This window comes from Lissotriton vulgaris, chromosome 1_2 (assembly GCF_964263255.1).
Source record: "Lissotriton vulgaris chromosome 1_2, aLisVul1.2, whole genome shotgun sequence".
NCBI classification, from domain to species: Eukaryota; Metazoa; Chordata; class Amphibia; order Caudata; family Salamandridae; genus Lissotriton; species Lissotriton vulgaris.
This window is the reverse complement of record NC_141686.1, coordinates 281,991,446-282,014,402: the sequence shown is the minus strand read 5'-3', so window position 1 is coordinate 282,014,402 and position 22,957 is coordinate 281,991,446. Positions and strand designations below refer to the sequence as shown.

The 22,957-nt window shown below is 49.4% G+C and overlaps 1 protein-coding gene across 7 annotated transcripts in view; it reads left to right on the top strand.

Annotated features, from left to right (window-relative positions):
- Positions 1–22,957, top strand: part of SZT2 (SZT2 subunit of KICSTOR complex) — a 1,033,029-nt gene that overhangs the window by 570,051 nt on the left and 440,021 nt on the right. For all 7 annotated transcript variants that reach the window (XM_086953216.1, XM_086953214.1, XM_086953218.1 and 4 more), the window contains 2 exons: positions 9,319–9,538; positions 10,321–10,395. In XM_086953216.1, the coding sequence (XP_086809342.1) occupies positions 9,319–9,538; positions 10,321–10,395 (295 nt within the window). The remainder of the gene's footprint in view (positions 1–9,318; positions 9,539–10,320; positions 10,396–22,957) is intronic.

The window sequence follows — 22,957 nt, the reverse complement described above, 5'->3', positions numbered from 1 at the left end:
CATTGAGGTGTAGTTAGGTGCCTTTTAGGTTTCAAGGAAGGGTAGTGTCAAGGAATAGTAAGCATTTTTAGGATTCAGGAAAGAGTAGCATTAATGGGTGGTTCAAAGATTTGAAGTGTTAAGCGGTACAAAGGGGCTTTAGGCAGGATCCCCGGAATTATGTTGCTGGGTGGCACCAAATCATGATGTAGTGTTGACAAAATTATGTGGCAAGAAAGGGCAAATTATGTTGAATAATGGGGTACATTTTTTGATAGCATTACTAAATTATTTTGTTATTTTTACACGTTAACACTGTCTGGACAAAAGTTTCTCCTCATTAGTACCAGTTTAACACCCAATACAGCAATAAGCAGCAGGAAGATCCATCTTTGCAACAGGCTTTCCGCTGTGCTCACTCTGCTAATTTTTTTGTAACTTCTCATTCGATAAATAAAAGAATATAAGTAATAAAAATAGCTTTTACATTTTTAAATTATCATACGTAATAATGAAGGGCACAACATTATTACTTCGATTTCAACTCGACTTTAAAGTAGTCAACATTTGAAAAGTTAATTTTATTATGTCCAACCAAATGTCCATTGCACTGACGATAAACCCGCCACCACCACTGTCATCTACTGTACAGACGGGGTTGAGAGGACAGTAGTCACTCTCACTCAAAATGGGGTACACTCTAGGGGTTCCTCTGACACCGGGAATGAGCTCTGGTATCCAAAAAAATGGTTACTGCAAGGAAGCCCTTCAAGTGGTTTTGAAGGATTGTTGTGCTCTACAAACAGCCACTACAACACGGCTGTTTCCACGCTATACTTAACCACGCATGCTTTACAACGCATGCGTGGTTACCACGTAAAGCCTTTACCACGCATTCCTTTACTACAAAATACGTAGTAAATGAATGTGTGGTAAAGGTAGAATTAAAAAAAAGGGGGCTGGGGGGGGTCTCCTCCCCTCCCCCCCCCAAAACAGAGTCAGTTTATAAAAAAAGAAAAATCCTACCATAAAGACGATCATCTGTGCCTCTTGTCCTTCATGAAGTAAGCCTCTAACGACGTAATAAAGTACGTGCGTCTACGTACTGCCTTTTCACAAAAATAGAAAAAGGTCCACTTAACTTTGAAGAAGAAGTCCGTCCATGAAAAACTGAGTATTTTTTTTTATTATACTAACTTTTAATGATTTAAGGGAACATATAAGGAATTGGGGCAGGGATTGAAAAAAAGCATTTACAATGAAAATGCCATTATCCTGCAGAGTTATACAACAAAAAACATTGTAAAGGTATGCGTGGTAAAGATATTTTTGTTGTAAAGCATATTCGTGGTAGTGGCAGTCACGTTGTAACGCGTGTGCGGAAAAGGCATGCGTTGCAACAGAATGCGTAGTAACATCATACAACCCTCAGGGAGTACAACTACCACACGTATCTCGATTTACACACCCTCAGGACAGCATATCTCTCCCAAAGCCATGTAGAGGCTGCTGTACCAATAAATATATTAATTCAATGTATAAGTGACCCAGCATTCACCCCCATCAAACAATCAGAGTTTTAGATAAGGAGACAGCAAGTAGGGTCCTCCGTCTTGGCTAGCAGAACATAGCAGAGGATAACCACCCACGCCTGTCCTTCCCTCTGGCTAGTCCACAGCTCCGAGACACCTAAGTTCATTTGCTCGCTTTATAAGTTGCTTAAATAAATAACAAAATTAATAAATAATTACCGCTGCAAGGTAATGTGCCAGTCGAAGACAGTGAATCGAAGGCTCCACTGGAATTACAAGTAACATTTCCATCCCAGGTAGGTGTCATTATTTGGAATTTGGTAATCTCAGCCTGTATAATAGAAAAATCAGGAAAAACTTTGAGGGTGCATGTACATAAAAATCTGCAAACGTATATATGGAGAAACATATACCTATGTTTGCTAAATAGTGTTTTGGGATTCAGAGGTTTTGTGAAATATTTAAAGAAGATCGACAGGTGTCCGATTGTCCTTTGGATAAAACTGATGTAGATGATTGGTAAGAACACCTTACTTTCGGTCTGATTTTGAAGTATTGTCTTGCCCAAATAAAGATGTAAACGTCCTGCTGTGAAGCTTAACTGTGAGAAGATTAGAAATTGTAATCAATCTTCTTTCCCTGCATTTGTTAAAGGGAATACTTCTCATGCTTCCATTGTAAACAACGTTGGCAAAGATAATCATATTGTCTTTTTCTAAGCTCCTGTTCTTATGATTGCACATAACCACTTCCAAGGTTCAAGCTAATAGTTTAACGAATCATTCAATCTGAAAGAGACACGTTAGTGATAGATTCCTTACCTTAGAATATCCCCAGGCGTCAGACTGGATCCGGAAATTTTTGCGTAGCAATACCCCTGCGCGCTGGTAGGCGTCGTCTGCGGCTCCGCGTCCGTCGTCGGCGTCGTGAGCGCCGGGATGACGTCATCGGAGTATATAGACGGCGCCCATGCGCGCTGACGTCAGTTCTTCTTTTTTCCGCGCCAGCTAGCGCAGATCCGGAAGAAGCTCTACCCCCAGTCACTTTTTGACTGAAAACTTTTTTGATCTTTTTGATCCTCTACTTAGTCGATTCTCGACTATCGGTGCCAGGGATGCCCGGGTTCAAGCCTTGCTCGAAGTGCGGCCGACTCATGTCGGTCACGGACCCCCATCGCCGGTGCCTGAAGTGCTTAGGCCTCGACCACGACGATCGAACCTGTGACGACTGCCGGGCCCTGACGTCGAAGGCTAGGCGGGAGCGGTCCCGCAAGCGTCTCGAGCTGAGGCAGTCGGCCCCGCGCCGCTCCAGGTCCCGGTCCCGGTCCCACGGGAGGTCGAGGGACAGGTCGCGAGGTCGGAGTCATCGACGCTCCGGGAGTGGTCACCGATCGTCTGGATCCAAGTCCTCAGGTAAGAGGCATGAGAGGTCGGAGCGACACCATCGGTCCTCCGACCCGCCCCGTCGCTCGCTCGATGCGACCGGGGATTCGGGCGACACCGCCCACGCGGCTCCGCGGGAGTCGCAAGCGTCGCCGCCTGCCCCACACCTTCGGGTCCCTGGGCACGGCGCGTCGCAGGAGGAGGTCGAGAGGTACCTCATGGCCATGAGGGCCCTCCCTCCTCAGTCGGTTCCCGTGGCGCCTTCGGGCCGATCGGCTCCGTCTGGAGGTCCTTCCGGGTCGGGCGCTTCGGCCCCGACGACGTCGGGTGCTTCGGCCCCGGCGCCGCTGGCGACTTCGGTCCCGGCGCCGCGCGACCTCGCTGGATCCGGCTCCGGATCCGGGACCTCGCCGGTCGACCTTACGACCTCACCGGCGCCGTCCCTTCAGGTGTCGTCCCCGGCAGCCGTAGTGGTTGCCGACCCCAATGCTTCCTACGGTCCGCCTCAGGCGTCGGAGGGGCGCCGCTGGGCGCCGATTCCGTCGGCCGTCGGAGAATTCTATCTCCACGAGGAGGCCCTGGCTGTTGATCCTGGTCTCCAGGAGCTGGGTGACGAGGAGCAGTGGGAGGGGTCCGAGGACCCTCTGGCACGTGATTGCCAGTCTCATCAGGACTGGACATATGAGCTTGGGGAGGCCAGTGGTATTGACACATCGCCAGACACTGGATTTACGTCGCCCCCGACTGTGGCTTCGGAGGCGGGTTCTGCTTACAGTGTAGTGTTGACGAAGGCAGCTAAGGCCCTACACCTTGAGCTCCCCGTCGCGGCCGTGAGGACTAATCTCCTCACTGAGGTACTCAAACAGCAGTCCGGCTCCGCGGAGCCCCTTCTGCCGTTCAATGAGGCCTTGTGTGACGTTCTGCTGGGCACTTGGTCCAAGCCCGCCACAGGTCCCCCTGTGGATAGGAACGTGGCCAGACGCTACCGCCCGGCACCGGGCGACCCTTGCTTTTTGTCCACCCACCCCACCCCCGAGAGCCTGGTCATCCAGGCCTCCAACTCCCAGTCCGCATTCCCGTCGGCCCCGCCCGACAGGGAATCCAAGAGATTTGAGCAGTTCGGGAAGAAGGTCTTCTCGTCTGTGAGCCTAGGGCTCCGGTCAGTGAACACCAACTGTCTCTTGGGCCGCTACACCCACACTCTGTGGGACACGGTTGCGGAGGTGCTGCCACAATGCTCTGAGGTGGTCAGGGCTAAACTCAGCCAAACCCTTGCGGACGGCCGAGATGCAGCACGCTTTTCCATCCGGTGTGGGCTGGATACCACGGACTCACTGGGCAGGGCGATGGCAACGACGGTGGCGGTTCGACGCCACGCCTGGTTGAGGTCCGCCAATTTCTCGGCCGATGTCCAGGCCACTCTCCTGGACATGCCGTTTGATGGCCGTCGCCTCTTCGGCGACAAGGCAGACCATGCGCTGGAACGTTTTAAGGACTCCAGGGCCACGGCCAAGTCCTTGGGTCTTGCGGCCCCACGCCAGCAATCGGGTGCCTTTCGCTCCTTTCGTGGCCACGGAAGGGGCGCCCCACCGCGGACCGTCAGCCACGCGCCGCAGAATGTTCAGCAACGCGGTGGCGGCCGTGGGAACCGCCGTGGCGGTGGTCGGGGCCAGCGGCGAGGCCAGTCCACACCTCCCTCAGCAGCCCCCGCCTCAAAACCTTCCTAGTCCGAGTTTTCAGGCCCATGTGACGCCTGTGGGAGGCAGGGTTCGCCATCACCTCTCCCACTGGCATACAGTCACTTCGGACAGGTGGGTGCTGCAAATTGTCCGAAGGGGTTTCTCCCTCCCCTTCGAGTCTTCCCCTCCATCCATGCCACCTCAATGCCACCGTGTGTCGGGGGATCACTTGCGACTTCTGCAAGAGGAAGTTTCGGCCCTCTTGGCCAAGAGGGCCATCGAGCGCGTTCCTGGGCCAGAAGTAGGACGTGGCTGTTACTCCCACTACTTTCTGGTACCCAAGAAGGGCAAAGGGGGCCTACGCCCTATCTTGGATCTGCGGAACGTCAACGGCTTCCTCCGTACGGAGAAGTTCAAGATGCTCACTTTGGCTCAGGTCCTGGCTGCCCTGGACCCAGGAGACTGGATGGTAGCGTTGGACTTGCAGGACGCCTATTTCCACATCCCCGTCCTGCCGGCCCACCGGCGTTACCTGCGGTTCACGGTAGGCCACGAGCACTTTCAGTTTACCGTGCTCCCCTTCGGCCTTACCAGCGCCCCACGGGTGTTCACGAAGGTGATGGCGGTGGTCGCAGCCCATCTGCGCAGGCAAGGGGTGTCAGTCTTCCCCTACCTCGACGACTGGTTGTTGAAGGCGGGCTCGCCCCAGACAGTCGTCAGCCACCTCCAGACTACGGCCGACCTCCTGCACTTGCTGGGGTTCTCCATCAATGTGCCGAAGTCACACCTGTGTCCCTCTCAGAAGCTCCTTTTCATCGGAGCGGTTCTCGACTCGGCGCAGTTTCGGGTTTACCCACCCGAGCAGCGGGTTCGGGATATTCAGGCTCTGATTCCTATCTTCGGGCCGTTATCCCGGGTCTCGGTCAGGTTGACGCTGCGGCTTCTGGGACTGATGGCCTCCTGCATCCTTCTGGTGCGTCACGCCAGGTGGCGGATGCGGGCTCTGCAGTGGGACCTGAAGTTTCAGTGGGCCCAGCATCAGGGCAACCTGTCCGATCATGTCCTGATCTCGGAGGGCACTGCGAGACAACTGCAGTGGTGGCTCACGGACCGCGACTGGGTCAGTGGCAGACCCCTCTCTCTACCCCAGCCGGAGCACGTAGTTGTGACGGACGCGTCCCTCCAGGGCTGGGGAGGCCACATGGGAGAGGCGGAGATCAGAGGCCTCTGGTCTCCGGCGGAGTCCCGGCTCCACATCAACCTTCTGGAGCTGCGGGCGATTCGTCTTGCACTGAAGGCATTCCTCCCCTCTGTCAGGGGGAGCGTGGTGCAAGTGCTCACCGACAACACCACCGCCATGTGGTACTGCAACAAACAGGGCGGTGTGGGGTCGTGGACCCTTTGCCAGGAGGCTCTGCGCCTCTGGCAGTGGCTGGAACATCAGGGCGTGACTCTGGTGGTTCAACACCTGGCAGGTTCTCTGAATGCCAGGGCGGACGAACTCAGCCGCCGGTGCATGATGGATCACGAATGGCGTCTGAACTCGGACGTGGCGCAAGGTCTCTTTCGACAGTGGGGAGAGCCTTGGTTAGATCTATTCGCCACAGAAGAGAACGCGCAATGTCAGCAGTTCTGCGCGTTGGAGTTTCCAAGGCGGCACTCGCTCGGAGACGCTTTTCGTCGCGAGTGGAGCTGCGGCCTGTTGTACGCCTTTCCGCCTATACCACTTCTGCCCAGAGTGCTGAAGAAGATCAAGCGCGACCGGGCCCAAGTTATCCTTGTGGCTCCGGACTGGGCTCGAAGATACTGGTATCCCGAGCTACTCAGCATGTCAGTCGATCCCCCGATTCGTCTGCCTCTTCGGGAGGACCTTCTGTCGCAGCAGCAGGGGACGGTCCTGCACCCGAACCTGTCCAGTCTCCACCTACAAGCTTGGAGATTGAGCGGCGGCAGTTGAGGCCATTTGACTTGCCTCCCGAAGTCTGTGACATCATTCTGGCAGCCAGGCGTCCCTCCACTAAGTCGGTATACGCCTGCCGGTGGAATAGATTTGTGGCATGGTGCGCAGCAAAGGCTGTGGATCCCCTCTCTGCACCCCTTTCGGAAGTGCTGCTCTTTCTTCTCTCCCTTGCCCAGCAGGGCTCTGCTCTGGGCACTCTTAAAGGGTACCTCTCTGCTCTTTCAGCCTTCTTGAGGCTACCAGATCAGCCTTCTTTGTTCAAGTCCCCTATAGTGAGTAGATTTCTGAAGGGCATCACACACATGTTCCCTCCTGTTCCCTTCGTGATGCCCCAGTGGGACTTGAACCTTGTTCTCACCTATCTGATGTGTGCTCCCTTTGAGCCACTTCATAACTGTCCTCTTCGCCTCCTTACGCTGAAGACGGCCTTCCTGGTTGCCATCACCTCTGCCAGGAGGGTGAGTGAGCTCCAGGCTCTTTCTTCTTCTCCGCCTTTCCTGTCTGTTCATCCTGATAAGGTGGTGTTGCGTACACGACCTTCCTTTCTGCCCAAGGTTGTCACGGCCTTCCACATCGGGCAGTCCATCACCTTGCCCACCTTCTTTCCGCCTCCGCATCCCTCGAAAGAGGAAGAGAGGCTCCACCGTCTGGATCCAAAACGTGCGCTCTCCTACTACCTGGACCGCACTCGCCAATTCCGGGTGGATGACCAACTCTTCGTTGGTTACGTGGGCGCGAAGAAGGGAAAGGCTGTACACAAGAGGACCATCTCCAGGTGGATCATCTTGTGCATCCAAGCATGCTACTCCATGGCGAGGAAGGAGCCCCCGGCTGGATTGCGGGCTCACTCCACTCGGGCCACGGCAACGACAACTGCCCTGGGCCGCGGTGTCCCCCTGCAGGACATCTGTCAGGCAGCCACGTGGGCCTCGCTGCACACGTTCGCAAGACACTACTGCCTGGACAGTCAAGTCCGGAGGGATGGCTTCTTTGGCCGTTCCGTCCTCCAGGACTTTCTGGTGTGATATTGGTTCGCAGACCCACCACCGGGGTTGGTATTGCTGGGGTATCTATTCTAAGGTAAGGAATCTATCACTAACGTGTCTCTTTCAGATGCACAAGTTACTACTTGTGTAACGATATATCTGTAAGAGACATTAGTTAGTGATAGATTCCTTACCGCCCTCCCATCCTCCCCGTTCTGCGAACCGATATTTAGGGTTAAGGTCATCCCCTTTCAGGGCCCTAGTTTCAATGGCACCAGTGTTAGTTCTATCATGGCTCTGCGTATCTGGCGCGGAAAAGCTGTGTTATCAGAACTGACGTCAGCGCGCGTGGGCGCCGTCTATATACTCCGATGACGTCATCCCGGCGCTCACGACGCCGACGACGGACGCGGAGCCGCAGACGACGCCTACCAGCGCGCAGGGGTATTGCTACGCAAAAATTTCCGGATCCAGTCTGACGCCTGGGGATATTCTAAGGTAAGGAATCTATCACTAACTAATGTCTCTTACAGATATATCGTTACACAAGTAGTAACTTGTGCATATATACACAAAAAAGCAAAAACTCATATGTTTCCTGTCAGGTTCCCATATATTGTTACTTTCCATAGCAATAAAAGAGTTGAAAGATTTGTAAATCATAAAATATCTTACTACATCATATATTTTTTAGCGAAACCATCTTGTAGTCTAGCGTTAGCCATAGGATTGTCCTGCTATTTAAGTTTATGGTTTGTTCTGCAAGCAGGAAGCCACAGAATTGAATAATGTATAGCTACAGCATGTCCATTTAATTCCGTTGGGATGCCCTAAAGCAGAACTCCAAGCCATGAGAATATAGGCAGGCATACTCCAGTTTGATAACCTTGAGTGACACATAGAGTTGACATGCCATTGTAAGGTGGTGCAGGTTTCAGGATGCATCGCTTGTTCCCATTCTCAAGGAATGTTGGTCAAGTTTTTTTTTAAAACCGGCATTCTGATGTAGTTAATCTCTTTATTAGCAAAGGTAATGCCATGCATTTTTTCACTTTTTTTTATTACAAGATAATAATGTTTCAGCCCAGCTATGCCCTTCTGCTGTTTCAACCAATAGCAACTGCATGTGTTGGTGGACACATCCAGATATTGATTGCAGTTAACTTCCCCTCTTACTGTAAAGGTTGGAAGGAATGAGCTTGGTGTGATATAATTGCATATATAGGCTAGAGGCCATTTACAATTTGTCATTCCCTTTCAGGAGCCCCTGTAATGTTAGTGTTTTGGTGGCTGCTGCACTTTGGGAATCTTAAGACATTAGCGTAGTCTCATACGTCGTGCTCCACAGTGGAGAGCTGGGTTTGATGATCCATAGATGTCTTGTGATTAGTCCGCCACAGCACAGAGACGCCACAGATATTCAGTTGGTCCTTGTTCCGAAGTCCAGAGCTGGTTTGGTCATAGGTGGTAGGTGGGAAACAATGTTCCGTCCATGCATAGTGCAGTGATACAGGGATGGTAATTGCTGGATGCACTGAGCAGAATCGACACGTCTTCCCATTCTTCAGTTGTATTCTTGTCTAGCTAAACCTGTAATAAAGTGAACTCTGTTAATTCTTCATACAAAATTCTGAAAGAGCTGCACATTCTTGGTTGATTTGTCTGTCTTTTGTTGGTCTGTGAATCTGTCTTTTAAAAGTCAAATACAGGACTTTTTTCGTTCCAGAAAAAAGCTTTTAAAGTCCTAAACTATGAATTAATGTAAACAGCCTCGCATTTCCTCTATTACTCTCCTTGTAGAACGTGTCCGGTATTTCTCTGGCTAAGGAGATGTTAAATGTGGTTCCACCTCACCACTCAGAGGTCCTAGGTTTGAATGCCACCAACAGCAACGTGATAGTAACTGATGCCGCTGGATTATTTGCGTCTGAAAGAGGACAAACTGAACCATCACCGTCTAAAACGTCACCTTCCGTGAGCCTTCCTGAGTCTGTGCAGTCAGCGACAACGAGCAGCACAGGTAGGAATAATTCATGGTGGTGGTACAAGTAGGAACTTGTACCTAGCATGAGGTATAGAAGTACCGGCACTGGTAGGACCTTGACCATAGCACATAGCATTAAGGTGGCAGTACAGGTAGGATTTTACCCATGATGGGAGGCACACAGCTATCAGGACAGTGGACCTTACCCATTGAAAGGAGTGCAGTATTCGAAGCATAATGACGTCTTTTTCTTGAAATGGGGGGTGAAATCAGCATCACAAGTGGAACCTCAGCCATAGAAGAGGACACACAAGTAACAGTAGTTTTAGCCTTAGCCGTGGTGGAGATGCATGAACATAGCAGCACAGGTAGGACGTTAACAATGGCAGGACGCATGTAGCCAGCAGCAAAGGCTGACCTAACTTATGGCGGGGACCTCGGGCAGCAGCACATATTTTTATAGCCTAAAAGGTTGCTTCATTGTGAAATTTTCTTTATAGAGCAGTTAGAGGCACCACACTCACAGTTGCCCAACTATTAGCACACATTTCCTCTAAAAATAAAAACACACCTATTTGCTTTGTCATTGCTTTCTTTCAATAATCCTGCTATTCATTTTAGATGTTTAATGTATTGCAAGTAGATTAAGCAATTATAATATAGAGAAGGTAATTCTTTATTGGGTAATTTACATTAAAAGTCCCTGCAAATTTTATCAGCAGGGGATACAAAGTATCAGCACAGATTAGACCATAGCTCACCTATGCAGGTTAAATCTGTAATCTTTCATGACCCTTTTTCCCATTTCTGACATGCAGGGGTTGTAAAGCAGCGGCCCAGCCGGGTGCAGAGTCTGGTGTCCAGCCAGGGCAGCATGGACTCGGATCAGCTAGGTAAGGGGAGTGAGGTGCCAAATTTCTTCAGAGGAACAATTGTGCTGCAGAGGTTTGGGATTGAAGGGGAGCCATTTCTCAGAGATGCAGGCTTCCTGTGCCCCACACCTTTTATAATTTCTTGTAAATCAACTTTTCTGGTCACCCGTAGGCCATCTTAGCTGTCTAGAAGAATTCATGTCATCTGTTGTTCAACAAAAGTACAATTTAAAGTTGTACAGAGAGTGGTCTTGTTTCAGCCCCTTTCTGCCATTGGCCTTCATGTGTTTTTCATGGTTTCCATTGCTTGACTAGACTGTCTTTCTAGGACATGAGATTTTCCTTGGAGGGTTGCATGGGGATGTGACATGTAGTTTGTAATTGAGCCAGGGCATTCTCTTTAATGTATTTACTTTGTTAGAAGAACAACATTTTAGTTTCTGGTTTTGCCTGTCTAACCGTGTTCAAATGCTTTGGCATATTATAAAGACCGATCGCTGAGTGTTCATCATGTTGGTCACTCATTTGTTTTAGTTTGCTGTCGTGAGGTATTAAAAATGAATCCCAAAACCTGGCCTTATATGTATGTGCTTGCTACATTGTTTTTAAACAACCAATGCAATTCTTCTGCTAACAAAAACGATGAAATACTAATTGCAAACATCCTCTCTGCCTTAAATAATCGACTTTTCTCTTCTGCAATATTGTTTTCTTGATATTTGGATGTAAGACCTTTTGTAATGCATCACATACTGCTTTGCTAACTGTATCACTTTAGTTGCCTTTTATATAAGAGCACCTGTCATCCACATTTGAGTCATAGTATCGCTTTGCATGTTCATATAACCTTTCAGATTTCCATGATGACATGTTTGTGCTACGCCATTGTACACCAGCATTACACCTGCAATCTTACCAGATTTCCTCTGATTCTTTTCCCATTGTGGAATCTCAAGTGTCGGAGAGGTGGCACCTTATCTACCCCTATGTTGCTTGCTTCAACCTATGCTTTTTTTTCTTTTTACGCATTTGCCACATGTTCCTGATATAGATATTCATTCTTGTGCTGCCTCCTGTGTTGTCTAAGCTCAATGTCGATTAAATGCAAAATACACTTGGAAGACACAGCTTGCACATAAGGTCAACTTGCCTGTACTAATACTAATTGCAGATGAATGAGTGAATGAATGAGTACAGATTTGTATGGCGCTGGCTACCCAGGGGCATCCCAGCGCTTTAGACCCATCTCAGACAAATCACTCAGCAGAACAGGAAGGTCTTCAGCCGCTTTCTAAACTGTAAATGATTAGGCTCAAGCCGCAGGTAATCGGGCAGCTGATTCCAACTTTTTGCTGCCTGTACTGCAAAACGTCGGCCCCCTGTACGAGAACGCTTGATCCTCAGGACAGAGTGCAAATTGCGGTGGTTGGATATAAGAGCTCTGGTCCCTTGATGGTGCCTCAGGAGAGGGCACAGAATGGCAGGGCACTTGTTGATTATTGATTTGTGAGCCATACACAAGGCTTTAAACTGGATCCTTTCCTGAACAGGTAACCAGTGTAGTGCCCGGATGGCCGTCTTCGCCGAGCTGTGTCTAGGGACATCCATAAGCATTCAGGCTGCGCAGTTCTGGACTGACTGGAGTATCTTAATGGTCCCTAATGGTGCCCCCAAGTACACCGCGTTCGCATAGTCAAGCCGCGAGAGGATCAGGGACTGAACCAGGATCCGTCTCGCCTCGAACGGAAGAAGGGTCAGGACCTTCCGTAGGATCTTCAGAAGGCCGTAACAGGTAGCGGCTACCTTACGGGCTTGAACTTGAAAACTAAAGGTGGGATCAAGCCACACCCCCAGACTTTTAATTTGCTCCTTCGGGGAAGGGGGCGGACCCAAACATATGGGCCACCAAGCGTCAAGATTGATGGGGGCCTTATATCCCAGCAACATAATCTCTGTTTTTGAACCGTAAAGTTTCAGAAAAGAGGCGTCCATCCAATCGAGGACCTTGGTGAGACACGGGGAAAGATTATTGACCCCGGAATCCACAGCATCTGCCCTAGCCAGGGAAACCACCAACTGCGTATCGTCTGCGTAGGTGACCAATTGAATTCCCCAGGGAAGGACCTCATTAGCCAGGGGCCTCATATAGATATTAAATAGGGTTGGGCTCAATGAGGATCCCTGGGGAACGCCGTAATGCAGTGGGAATTGTTCGGATGCTGCTTCCTCCTCGAAAACTGCAAAGGATCTGTTAGCAAGGAAGGACCGAAACCAATTAAGGGCGGTCCCCACAATGCCAACCTCCCGCAACCGCTGGAGAAGGAGTTTGTGGTTTACAGTATTGAAGGCTGCGCTGAGGTCCAAAAGGACCACCGCAGCGCAGCCTCCTCCATCCACAATTTTCCTTGCCTCCTCCACTACTACGACCAGAGCAGTCTCAGTTCCATGCCTCGTTCTAAAACCCGTTTGGGTGACATGCAAGGCGCCCTCATACTCAATAAATGTTGATAGTATGCGGTTGACATATTTCTCTGCAATTTTGCTAACCCCTGGCAGGAGAGAGATAGGTCTATAATTGGACCATTCTTCTGGATCAAGGCTAGGTTTTTTTAGCAGAGCTTTGACACTGGCCTGCTTCCACCGATGGGGAACTACACCTGCTGCCAGAGAGGAGTTAATAACATCCTTGATAACAGGAACAACCATGTCAGAGGCCTGTTTTAAAACTGAAGGCGGGGCAATGTCAGAGGGGGAGCCAGATTTAAGGTTCCTGAGGAGCCCTTCAGCCGTAGCTAGATCTAGTGGCGGAAAGGACTCTAGTTTCGTGAGGGAGGTCGTGCCAGAGGGAGGGATCGTAAACTCGGTGACACGTGGGGATGGAAAAGCTGAGTATATGTTGTCAACCTTCTTGGCGAAGAAGTGGGCCAATTCGGTGCACCGTTTCTGGGGATCATTTACCTCAATAGACGGATATGGTGGAGTAACTAGAGATTTAAAGATTTTAAAAATTTTCCTGGGTAATTTGGCGGCATCAGCAATTTTTCCTTGGTAATAGGATGATTGTGCCATTTTAAGGTGCTTCTTATAATCCCTGAGAACCATCCTATACTCATTTTTATTCTCTAGGGAGAAGTTCTTTCTCCACTTTCTTTCCGCCCTCTTGCAGCTCCGTTTAAGATCCTTCAGATCAGTGGAGTACCAAGGCAGTTTATTCCCGCCGGTGCGATGATTAATCTCATTTACAGGCAGGATGGGATCGAGAGAGGTCTCTAGTTACCTGTTGAGCGCCTCATTTGCTGCGATAGGATCGGCACAGAAGGGAGGGTGAGATTTATTTAATATGGATAGCCATTCCTCTAAAGGGAGTCTCGACCAAATACGCCCCAATCTCTTAGAGGTTGTGGTCGGACGGCTGACATCAGCCGGGGTCCAAGTGAAAGATAGCAGCGCATGGTCTGACCAAGGGACAAAGAGTGACTCATCCCAAATAATCTCATCCAGATTAGTAAAGAAATGATCAATTAGATGCCCTGCCAAATGGGTAGGTCCGGCTACAATTGGTTTGAGTTGCAGCATCCCCAGTTCATCCAATAAAGCTTGCGAAGAAGGGGCAGATGGATCGTCTAAATGTATGTTAAAATCTCCCAAGATTGAGAAATTAGGGGCGCTACTGATGATATGGGTGATTTTATCATGAAGATTGTCGCAGAAACTAGTGTGTGATCCAGGAGGCCTGTACACCACAATCCCTGAAAGGGAACATGTGGAGGAAAAGGTTCATACAAACGAGAGGCTCTCACAGTCAGCGAGCGGGCTCTCAGAGATACGGCACCTAAAAGAGTTTCGATATATAATTGCCACCCCACCTCCTCGCCCAATCTGCCGGTCATTCCTACAGATTACGAAACCCGGGGGGAGGGCACAGACTAAGTCCGGGTCAGAGGCCTCGGTTAACCACGTTTCCATGAGGAACAGGAAATCTGGCTCACGCTCCTCCAATATCATGCGGATTTCATGTGCATGTTTTGGGAGTGAACGGCAATTAATGAGAAGTAAAGAGAATTTTTTGGGCTTAGGGAGTGACAAAGTACCCAGTTCCTGCGGGCCCAGCAAACCTTTACAGAGAGGACAGGGAATCATTACCTCCAAGGGGAGTAACACATGGGGACAGGGAACTGCGGGGTCATCTCGGAACCTCAATAGCTGGTCTCTACAAAACGTGATTCTACCTGCTCCCAAACCAGGAGTCTCTTCCATCCTCCCGGCCCCTGGGCCCATCCTGGCACGGATGGGCACAGACGGGCTTTCCTTAGGCGCTCCTTCTGCGCGAGGAGGTGCGACCGCAACGCGTCCGCTGCGCGGAGGGAAGGACTTCTTAATTTATGCGCTACAGCGCGTGTCACTAACTTGCTCCCCCGAGTCTAGAGCACCAACCAGCCTCCAACCCAACCCAAGATGGCCGCTCTAATTTGCCAGCCACCTCCAAGTCCCCAACTCCCTCAGCAGCCTAATGGGCTAAAAAGGGTCGGAAATGAATGAAAATACGGCGAAAATGCTCGTGAGTGTCAGCAGAAGTGAAATACAATTTAAAATACAAATTTTAAAAATCGAATTCGGCAAGTGTATTAAAATGGACAGAGCTGTGTAACTCCTGGCTACAGCCTAAGGCGTGAAGTGTAGGGTGCAAGGTCCAGATGCTGAGACACAGTGAGGCTCAGCCCTGCTCTGCTTTCAAGTACCCGACTCCGGAAATGTAATTAACATACTTTTATTAACTGTTTTGGCTTCACTCCCTCTCAGAAGCTCCACTTCATCTGAGAGGTTCTGGACACGACACAGTTTCAGGTCTATCCTCCCGAACAGCGAGTCCGGGATATTCAGGCTATGATGTCACTATCCCGGGTTTCTGTCAGGATGACATTCCAGCTACTGGGCCTGATGGCTCCTGCATCCTGCTGGTGGACCATGCCAGATGGCATATGCGGGCTCTGCAGTGGGACTGATGTTCTAGTGGGCACAACATCAGGGGAACCTGTCTGATTGCGTCCAGATCTCAGAGGACACTGCATGCCAATTGCAGTGGTGGCTAACGAACCACGATTGGGTCGACGACAGATCCCTCTCCTTTCCCCAACCAGAGTTCACAGTGTTGACCGATGCATCACTTCTGGGATGGGGTGGCCACGTGGGGGAGGCGGAGATCAGAGGCCTTTGGTCTCTGACGGAGTCTGGGCTCCACATCAACCTCTGGAGCTTTGGGTGATTCGTATTGCACTCCTAGCATTCCTTCCCTCTATCAGTGGAAGAATAGTGCAGGTGTTCACTGACCACACCACTGCCATGTGGTGGTACTGCAACAACCAAGGCGGGGTGGGGTCATGGACCTTATGTCAAGAGGCCCTCCACCTCTGGACATGGCTGAAACATCAGGGCATATCCCTGGTTGATCCAGTCCTGGCAGGTACACTGAAATCCAGGGCGGACGAACTTAGCCGCAGATGCATGATGGATCACAAATGGCATCTTCACTCGGAAGTGCTTCAAGGTCTCTTTTCAACGGTGGGGAGAACCTTGGTTAGATCTATTCGCCACAAAAGAGAACGCGCAATGTCAGCAATTCTGCTCGTTGGAATTTCCAAGGCGGCACTCGGTAGGCGATGCTTTTCGTTACAAGTGGAGTTGCTGTCTTCTATACGCCTTTCTGCCTACACCACTTCTGCCCAGAGTGCTGAAGAAGATCAAGCACAACCGGGCCCAAGGCATTCTTGTGGCTCTCGATTAGGCACGAAGGGTGGTATCCCCAGCTGCTATACATGGCCATTGATTCTCTGATCAGACTGCTTCTTCGGGAGGATCTTCTGTCGCAGCAGCAGGGCACGGTCCTCCACCCGAACCTGTTCATCCTCCACCTCCTTGCGTGATTGAACGGCGGCAGTTGATGTCGTTTGACTTGCCTCCCAAAGTCTGTGATGTTATCTTGGCAGCCAGGCATCCCTCCACTAAGACGGTATACGCCTGTAGATGTAACCAATTTGTGGCATGGTGTGCAGCAAATGCTATGGATCCCCTTTCTGCCCCTCTTTCTGAGGTTCTCTCATTCCTTCTTTCTTTGGCCCAGCAGCGCTTTGCTCTGGGCTCTCTTACGGGCTACCTCTCAGCCATTTCAGCCTTTCTTAGGCTTCCTGATCAGCCATCTCTTTTCAAGTCCCCTGTTGTAAATCACTTTCTTAGGAGCATTACTCTTTTTTTTCTCCTGTTCCATTCGTAAGGCCTCAGTGGAACTTGAACTTTGTTCTTACTTACCTTACGAGCTCTCCCTTTGAGCCGCTGCATAACTGTCCTCTCAGGCTTCTGACTTTGAAAACTGCTTTTCTGGTGGCCATCACCTCTGCGCGCAGGGTGAGTGAGCTCCAAGTTTTTTTTTCTCTAAACCTCCTTTTCTGAGTGTTCATCCGGACAAGGTTGTCATTCGAACTCTTCCTTCCTTCCCAAAGTGGTTACTCCTTTCCATATTGGACAGACCATCACTTTGCCCACCTTCTTTCCGCCTCCTTCCAAAGAAGAAGAGAGGCTCCACCGTCTGGATCCAAAACGTGCGCTTTCATTTTATTTGGATCGCACAAAGCAATTCCGGGTGATTGACCAGCTCTTTTTTGGCTACGTGGGCGCCAAAAAAGGTCGGCCGTACACTAACGGCCCATTTCTAGATGGGTCGTTTTGTGCATCAAAGCTTGTTGTTCCTTGACAAAGAAGGAGCCGCCAGTGGGTTTGCGCGCCCAGTTCACCTTCATGACATCTGTCCGGCAGCTACATGGGCATCGCTGCACACGTTTACAAGACACTACTGCCTGGACAGCCAAGTCCGGAGAGAAGGCTTCTTTGGCCGTTCTGTTCTCCAGGACTTTCTAGTTATTGCTTGGGTATCCATTCTAAGGTAAGGAATCCATAACTGTTTCTTTCAGAAGAACAAGTTACTTATCTCCGGTAACAATATATCTGTAAGAAACATTGCTTAGTTATAGATTCTTTAATGCCCCACCCATCCTCCCTGTTCTGCGAACTGACTTCCAGGGTTGAGGACTTCCTTTCAGGGCCCTAATTTTGTGCACCAATGTTTAGTGTCTTGCATGGCTCTGCGCTTCTGTCGTGGAAAGTCGTGTACAGAACTGACGTCGGTGCACGAGGGCAGTGTCTTAGTCGCTTCCGGGGCGTCAACACCTAACGCAGAGCCGACCAACGCCACCTTTCGATGCGCAGGGGTACTGCTGACAAAAAAACTTTCCGGATCCAGTCTGTTGCCTGGGGGTAATTCTAAGGTAAGGAATCTATAACTAACCTATGTTCATATAGCTTTACCAAAGGTAAGTAACTAGTTATTTTTACCCGATCAAGCTGGTTCTGCATATCTAGCCATTCTTATTGCCTAAGGTTGTTTTTCCCTTTCATATGACCCAGTCTATCACTGTTTCATCTGTCTTTCTCCCCCTCATCCCACTGAGGAGCCTAAGAGACTGCATAGACCGGTTCCCATGTATGCAAATTTGTATTGCACTGACAGTACTTAGAGGACAAGAGTGGCTCATTAGCTCTTTACGGGCCTTGCTGGAGCCAAGAAAGGCAAGACTATGATCAAATGCACATTTTTCTTTGCTTCAACTTTGGTGTTAAGATCTGTTATTCCTTGGCCGAAAAGGACCATCCACAGGCATTCATGCTGTCTGCACTAGGGCCAAGACTGCTGTGAGAAGGTGGCCGGATATGCAGTGCTCACTATTCTAGTGAACACTATGTATCAGTCCAGCAACCCTTATTGATGATTGGTTGTAAGTCCACCTTATAGACCAGCTATCCTAGTAGCGTGGATACGAGCAGTCTAAGGCTAAAGACTCGAGAGGGCGTGTTAAGCCAGCTGTTATACCACACATATACCCCTTGAACACCAAGTGAAAGGACACCACACAAGTGTTATGAAAATAAACAGTGTATTTATTAAAATCACAACAGCCCTGTACTCTTTATGAGGGCAGGGTACTAAGCACAAAACAAAACTCTTACGAAAATACTTAAGTTAGCACAGTATATACAAATGCCCGAGGGGCACGGAAAACCATATACTCTGAAAGTGGAATGCGAAATTACTAGCAGGTAAGTACAGTACTAATAGGCTTTGGAATCGCTAGGACTTGACTATAGAATCGTTAGATTACTTCTAGGAGACCCAGGGGACTCAGGTGCAGAGTGTGCACTCTCACGCGTGATGCGGGACAAAGTCTATGGTAGCTAGATTTCACAGAGTTAGTGTTCTCGGGCGAACCCGACCTGGTAGGAGGAAAACGAAAGTGGATTCTGACCTTTGGATAGTGAGGCTATGCTGGGGCACCGAAATGCCGAAGTTACCTAGCCCAGGGGCTGCAGCTGCATAGGTCTCAAAAGACGTCGGGAATCCTCGTAGACGGACCAGGAGCCTGGAAGAAAGATGCTGGCAGGCGACCAGTGAAGAGAGTTCAAAGTGATCCAAGCCTGGATCTTGACGATAGATGACACCTGAAAGCAGAGGGGACCAAGGTCGTGACTACTAGCCAATAGTCAGGTGGCACCAGGAGGGCACCGGATGGTAGTCACCTCGACTAGGTGAGTGGGTGACGCTGTGCTCTGCAGATCTCACGGACCAGGAGGCGTTGTCGGCGACCAGGATGGAGGAGCGAGCTGTCCCACGATGGATGAAGTTGTCGGCGTCGCTGGACCCAGGATTGGGCAACAAAGCCTTGGCAAATTCAAGCCCACGCGGTGGACTCAAAATGGCGTCTGGAGTGGACCGGGAGGATCCGGGGTGCTCCTCTCTTGGAAGGGAGCAAAGCCAGTCTGGAGCAACCAGACCAGCAGCAGTGATGTCGTCCGGCGTCGTTCAGAAGGCCACAAGCCAGCGGGCTAGTAGCCAAACAACGCGGTGAGCAGCAAAAAGCAGAAGGGCCCCACGCAGATCGTGGAGATGCTGGGTGTCAGGGCCTTGGTTTCTTAAGCCCCCTCCTTAGCGTTTCTCAGGAGCACCACCCCGAAATCTACTGAACAGTTAGAATGCGCGTATTCCCTTTAATCCCAGAAATAACAATAGCTCTGCCCAGAAAGGAAAACCAAGTAACTTTCACAGTGTAATCTTTATATATTCTGTAAGTGATATTCAGCACGGGATTTGGCATTAATCAGTACAGACACAAGGTTAAAACATTTACATCGCTGGTTTGTCAAGACTCATTAAGGTTACATTACACATGACTATTTCAACACAAGGTGCAAAGAATAACTCAAGCGCAAGTTTTGTCAAAGCGTTATAGCAGTTATATCACCTCACATTGCCTTCTGATGCACCAAGAACGAATGGGTTTCAGGAACAACCTACTGTTAGAATCACAGCGTTATTCAGAGCGAAAACCTACTGTTCTAATCACAGCGTTATTTAGAGTGAACATGCATTGCAAACATTCAATATTCAAAGAGCCAAGAGACCCCCAAGCCTTCAGCGGGGTATTAATACTTTGTAGTCTCACAACAAAGACAAGAGTCCGAAAACAATCCAATGAACCAAGTCCAGGAAATAAACAAGGAAACGCCTCTCGCGAATGTCTTTAAACCTCTTGACAGTTCCTCTAGCCGGTAAAATGTAACTGGTTAAATCCTACCTGCATTTTCTGCAAGCGGATATTCGTGGTAGATTACTACCATTTGACAGGGAACAGGATCTGCTAGGAACTCCAAAGAAGACCTCCAGCGTCGACAGCGAAGACCGGGACAGAAGCAGAAGACCTCCGATCTCAGGAAACTGCAAAGAATAATCCGCGCGATGATTTGGGCGTGGCCGCCTTTATAGTTCCAAGCCGGGGTATGGAGGCTGCAGAGGGAACAAAGACCTCGGCAGCAAAACCTCAAAATAGGAACTCCCAGATGCAAAGGCAACAAGCATTGGCAACGCTTCGGCAGAAATCAAAACAAGCATTGGCGAAGCGCTGAAAAGAACACCAGCAATAACAAGCATTGGCAAAGGCGAGGACCAAATAACAATAAGCGGGCACAGTGGTAGCACAACAAGCAGTGGTAGCATCAAGCAGGCACATAACATAGGTGCAGAACAACAAGTGAAGCGGAACACAAGCAGTGGCAGCAACAAGCAGTGGCACCAACAATGGCATTAAGCAGAGGCACAATGGCATGAAGCAGAGGCAAGGGCAAGAATCCTGACAGTGCCCCCCAACAAAAATGAAGACACCCCCCCCCCCCAGGACTTCAATATTGAGAGACGGGGTGCTGGGCATGAAAGGAGCGCACCAACCGGGGAGCATGAACATTGGCCTCAGGGACCCACGAGTCCTCCTCAGGTCCATAGCCTTTCCAGGAGAGCAAGTACCAAAGCTTCCCCCTAACACGCTTACAGTCCTTAACACAGCGAACCTCGTACTCATCCCGACCTTTTACCAGAAGGGCAGGAGGGCGAGGTCTTCGCTTGACGGTAGCCCTTTTTAGCAGAGAAACATGAAACACAGGGTGAATCCTCATATTGTTAGGAAGGGCTAGTTTGTAAGCCACTGGATTCACACACTGAATAATCTTATAGGGTCCAATGAACCTAGGATGAAACTTGTACCTCTTCCTGAACTGAAAGTTCCTGGTAGACAGCCAAACCCAGTCGCCAACATGAAGATCAGGCCCCTTTTGACGCCTTCTGTCCGCAAACTTTTTATACGTGGCTTTGGCTTTCAATACATTAGTTTGCAAGAGTTTAGTGACGCGTTCCATTTCCTTGAAATGTGAATCCAAAGAAGGTATGTGGGTCTTGTGATGAGCCAGAAGCAAGGGAGAAAAGTGAGGGTGTCGGCCACAAACAGCAAAGAAGGGTGACAGACCCGTGGAGGCATTCTGTAAGTTGTTATAAGCGAACTCAGCTTCCCATAAGAGATTTAACCATGAACCCTGCTTCTTGAACAGAAAACACCTCAGATACTGTTTCAGGACCTGGTTGACTCGCTCGGTTTGTCCATCTGACTCCGGATGGAAACTGGTGGAAGTGTTGCAAGTGATGTGAAGAGCTTTACACCAAGCCTTCCAGAATTGCGAGATAAATTGTGGACCTCGATCTGACGTGATGGATCTGGGAAGGCCGTGTAGACGAACCACATTTTCCAGGAGTAGTTGGACCAAGCGAGACGAAGTAGGAAGACTAGAGCAAGGGATAAAGTGGGCCATCTTTGATAAACGATCCACTACCACCAGAATAGTGTTCATACCTTTCTCTTCCGGTAAATCAGTGACAAAGTCCATAGCAATGTCTTCCCAGACTTGCGTTGGGGTGGGAAGTGGGAGAAGAAGTCCTTTCTTCCGACCATGTTCCGTCTTAGCCTGGGCACAAACATCACAGTTTTGGATGAAAGTTTGAACATCCCTATTCCAGGTTGGCCACCAGAAATTTCGTTGCAGCAACTCTTTGGTTTTTGTGATACCAGGATGGCCAGCTAAATGACTAACATGACACCACTGAAGAACTTGAGTTTGTAGTTTCTTTGTAGGAATAAACAAGAGATTGGAGAAAAAAGGTAAGTTCTGTTGAATTGTTCTGTTGGGGCCTTCCCGAACCCAGGAAAGGAGTTTGGGTATAGGCATCGCCAGTCTGATTTGTTGAAAGAACACATCGGACATCGTTGCTCCTATGATTTGTTTTTCGGAGAGCATACTGGTAGGCTTGGGATTTGAAAGGAAATCATCTGGTTTATGATCATACCGTGATAGGGAATCTGCTTTGTTGTTCTTGGTTCCTGGTCTGAAAGTTATGATGAAGTCGAATTCTGCAAAAAACAATGTCCAACGGAGTTGTCTGGGGGTTAAGGCCTTTGCACATCTTAGGAATTGCAGATTCCGATGATCTGTGTATACGGTTACTGTGTGTCTTGCTCCTAGTAGATAGTGACGCCATTCTTTGAAGGCATAACGGATGGCCAGGAGTTCTTTCTCAGCAATGGTGTAGTTGGTTTCTGCAGGTAGGAATTTTCTAGACAGAAAGGCAATAGGATGCAGTTCATTGGTTTCTTGATCTCTTTGTGAGAGAATCGCTCCTACTGCAAAGTCAGAAGCGTCCGCTTCCACGATAAAGGGCAAGTCTGAATCAGGATGTCGTAAAACAGGTGCTTGCGTAAAGGTTCTTTTTAGGGTTTGGAAGGAGGAGTCAGTGTTAGAGGACCAGATGAATTTTACAGTTTTCCTTAACAGTTGCGTCAAGGGTGTGGCCAAGGTTGAAAAGTCTTTGATGAATCGGCGATAGAAGTTGGCAAACCCAAGAAAACGTTGGATATCTTTCACCGATGTTGGGGTAGGCCAATCAAGTATTGCTTGGATCTTTCTTGGGGCCATCGTTATTCCAGATGGAGAAAGGATAAAACCGAGAAATTCAACCTTGGTAGTATGGAACTCACATTTAGACAGCTTGCAGAACAACCCATGAGATCTCAGGGTGTTTAGGATGATCTTTACATGTCTGATGTGTTCCTCCGTGGAGGAAGAAAAAATTAAAAGATCGTCAATATAGGCTATGACGAACCTA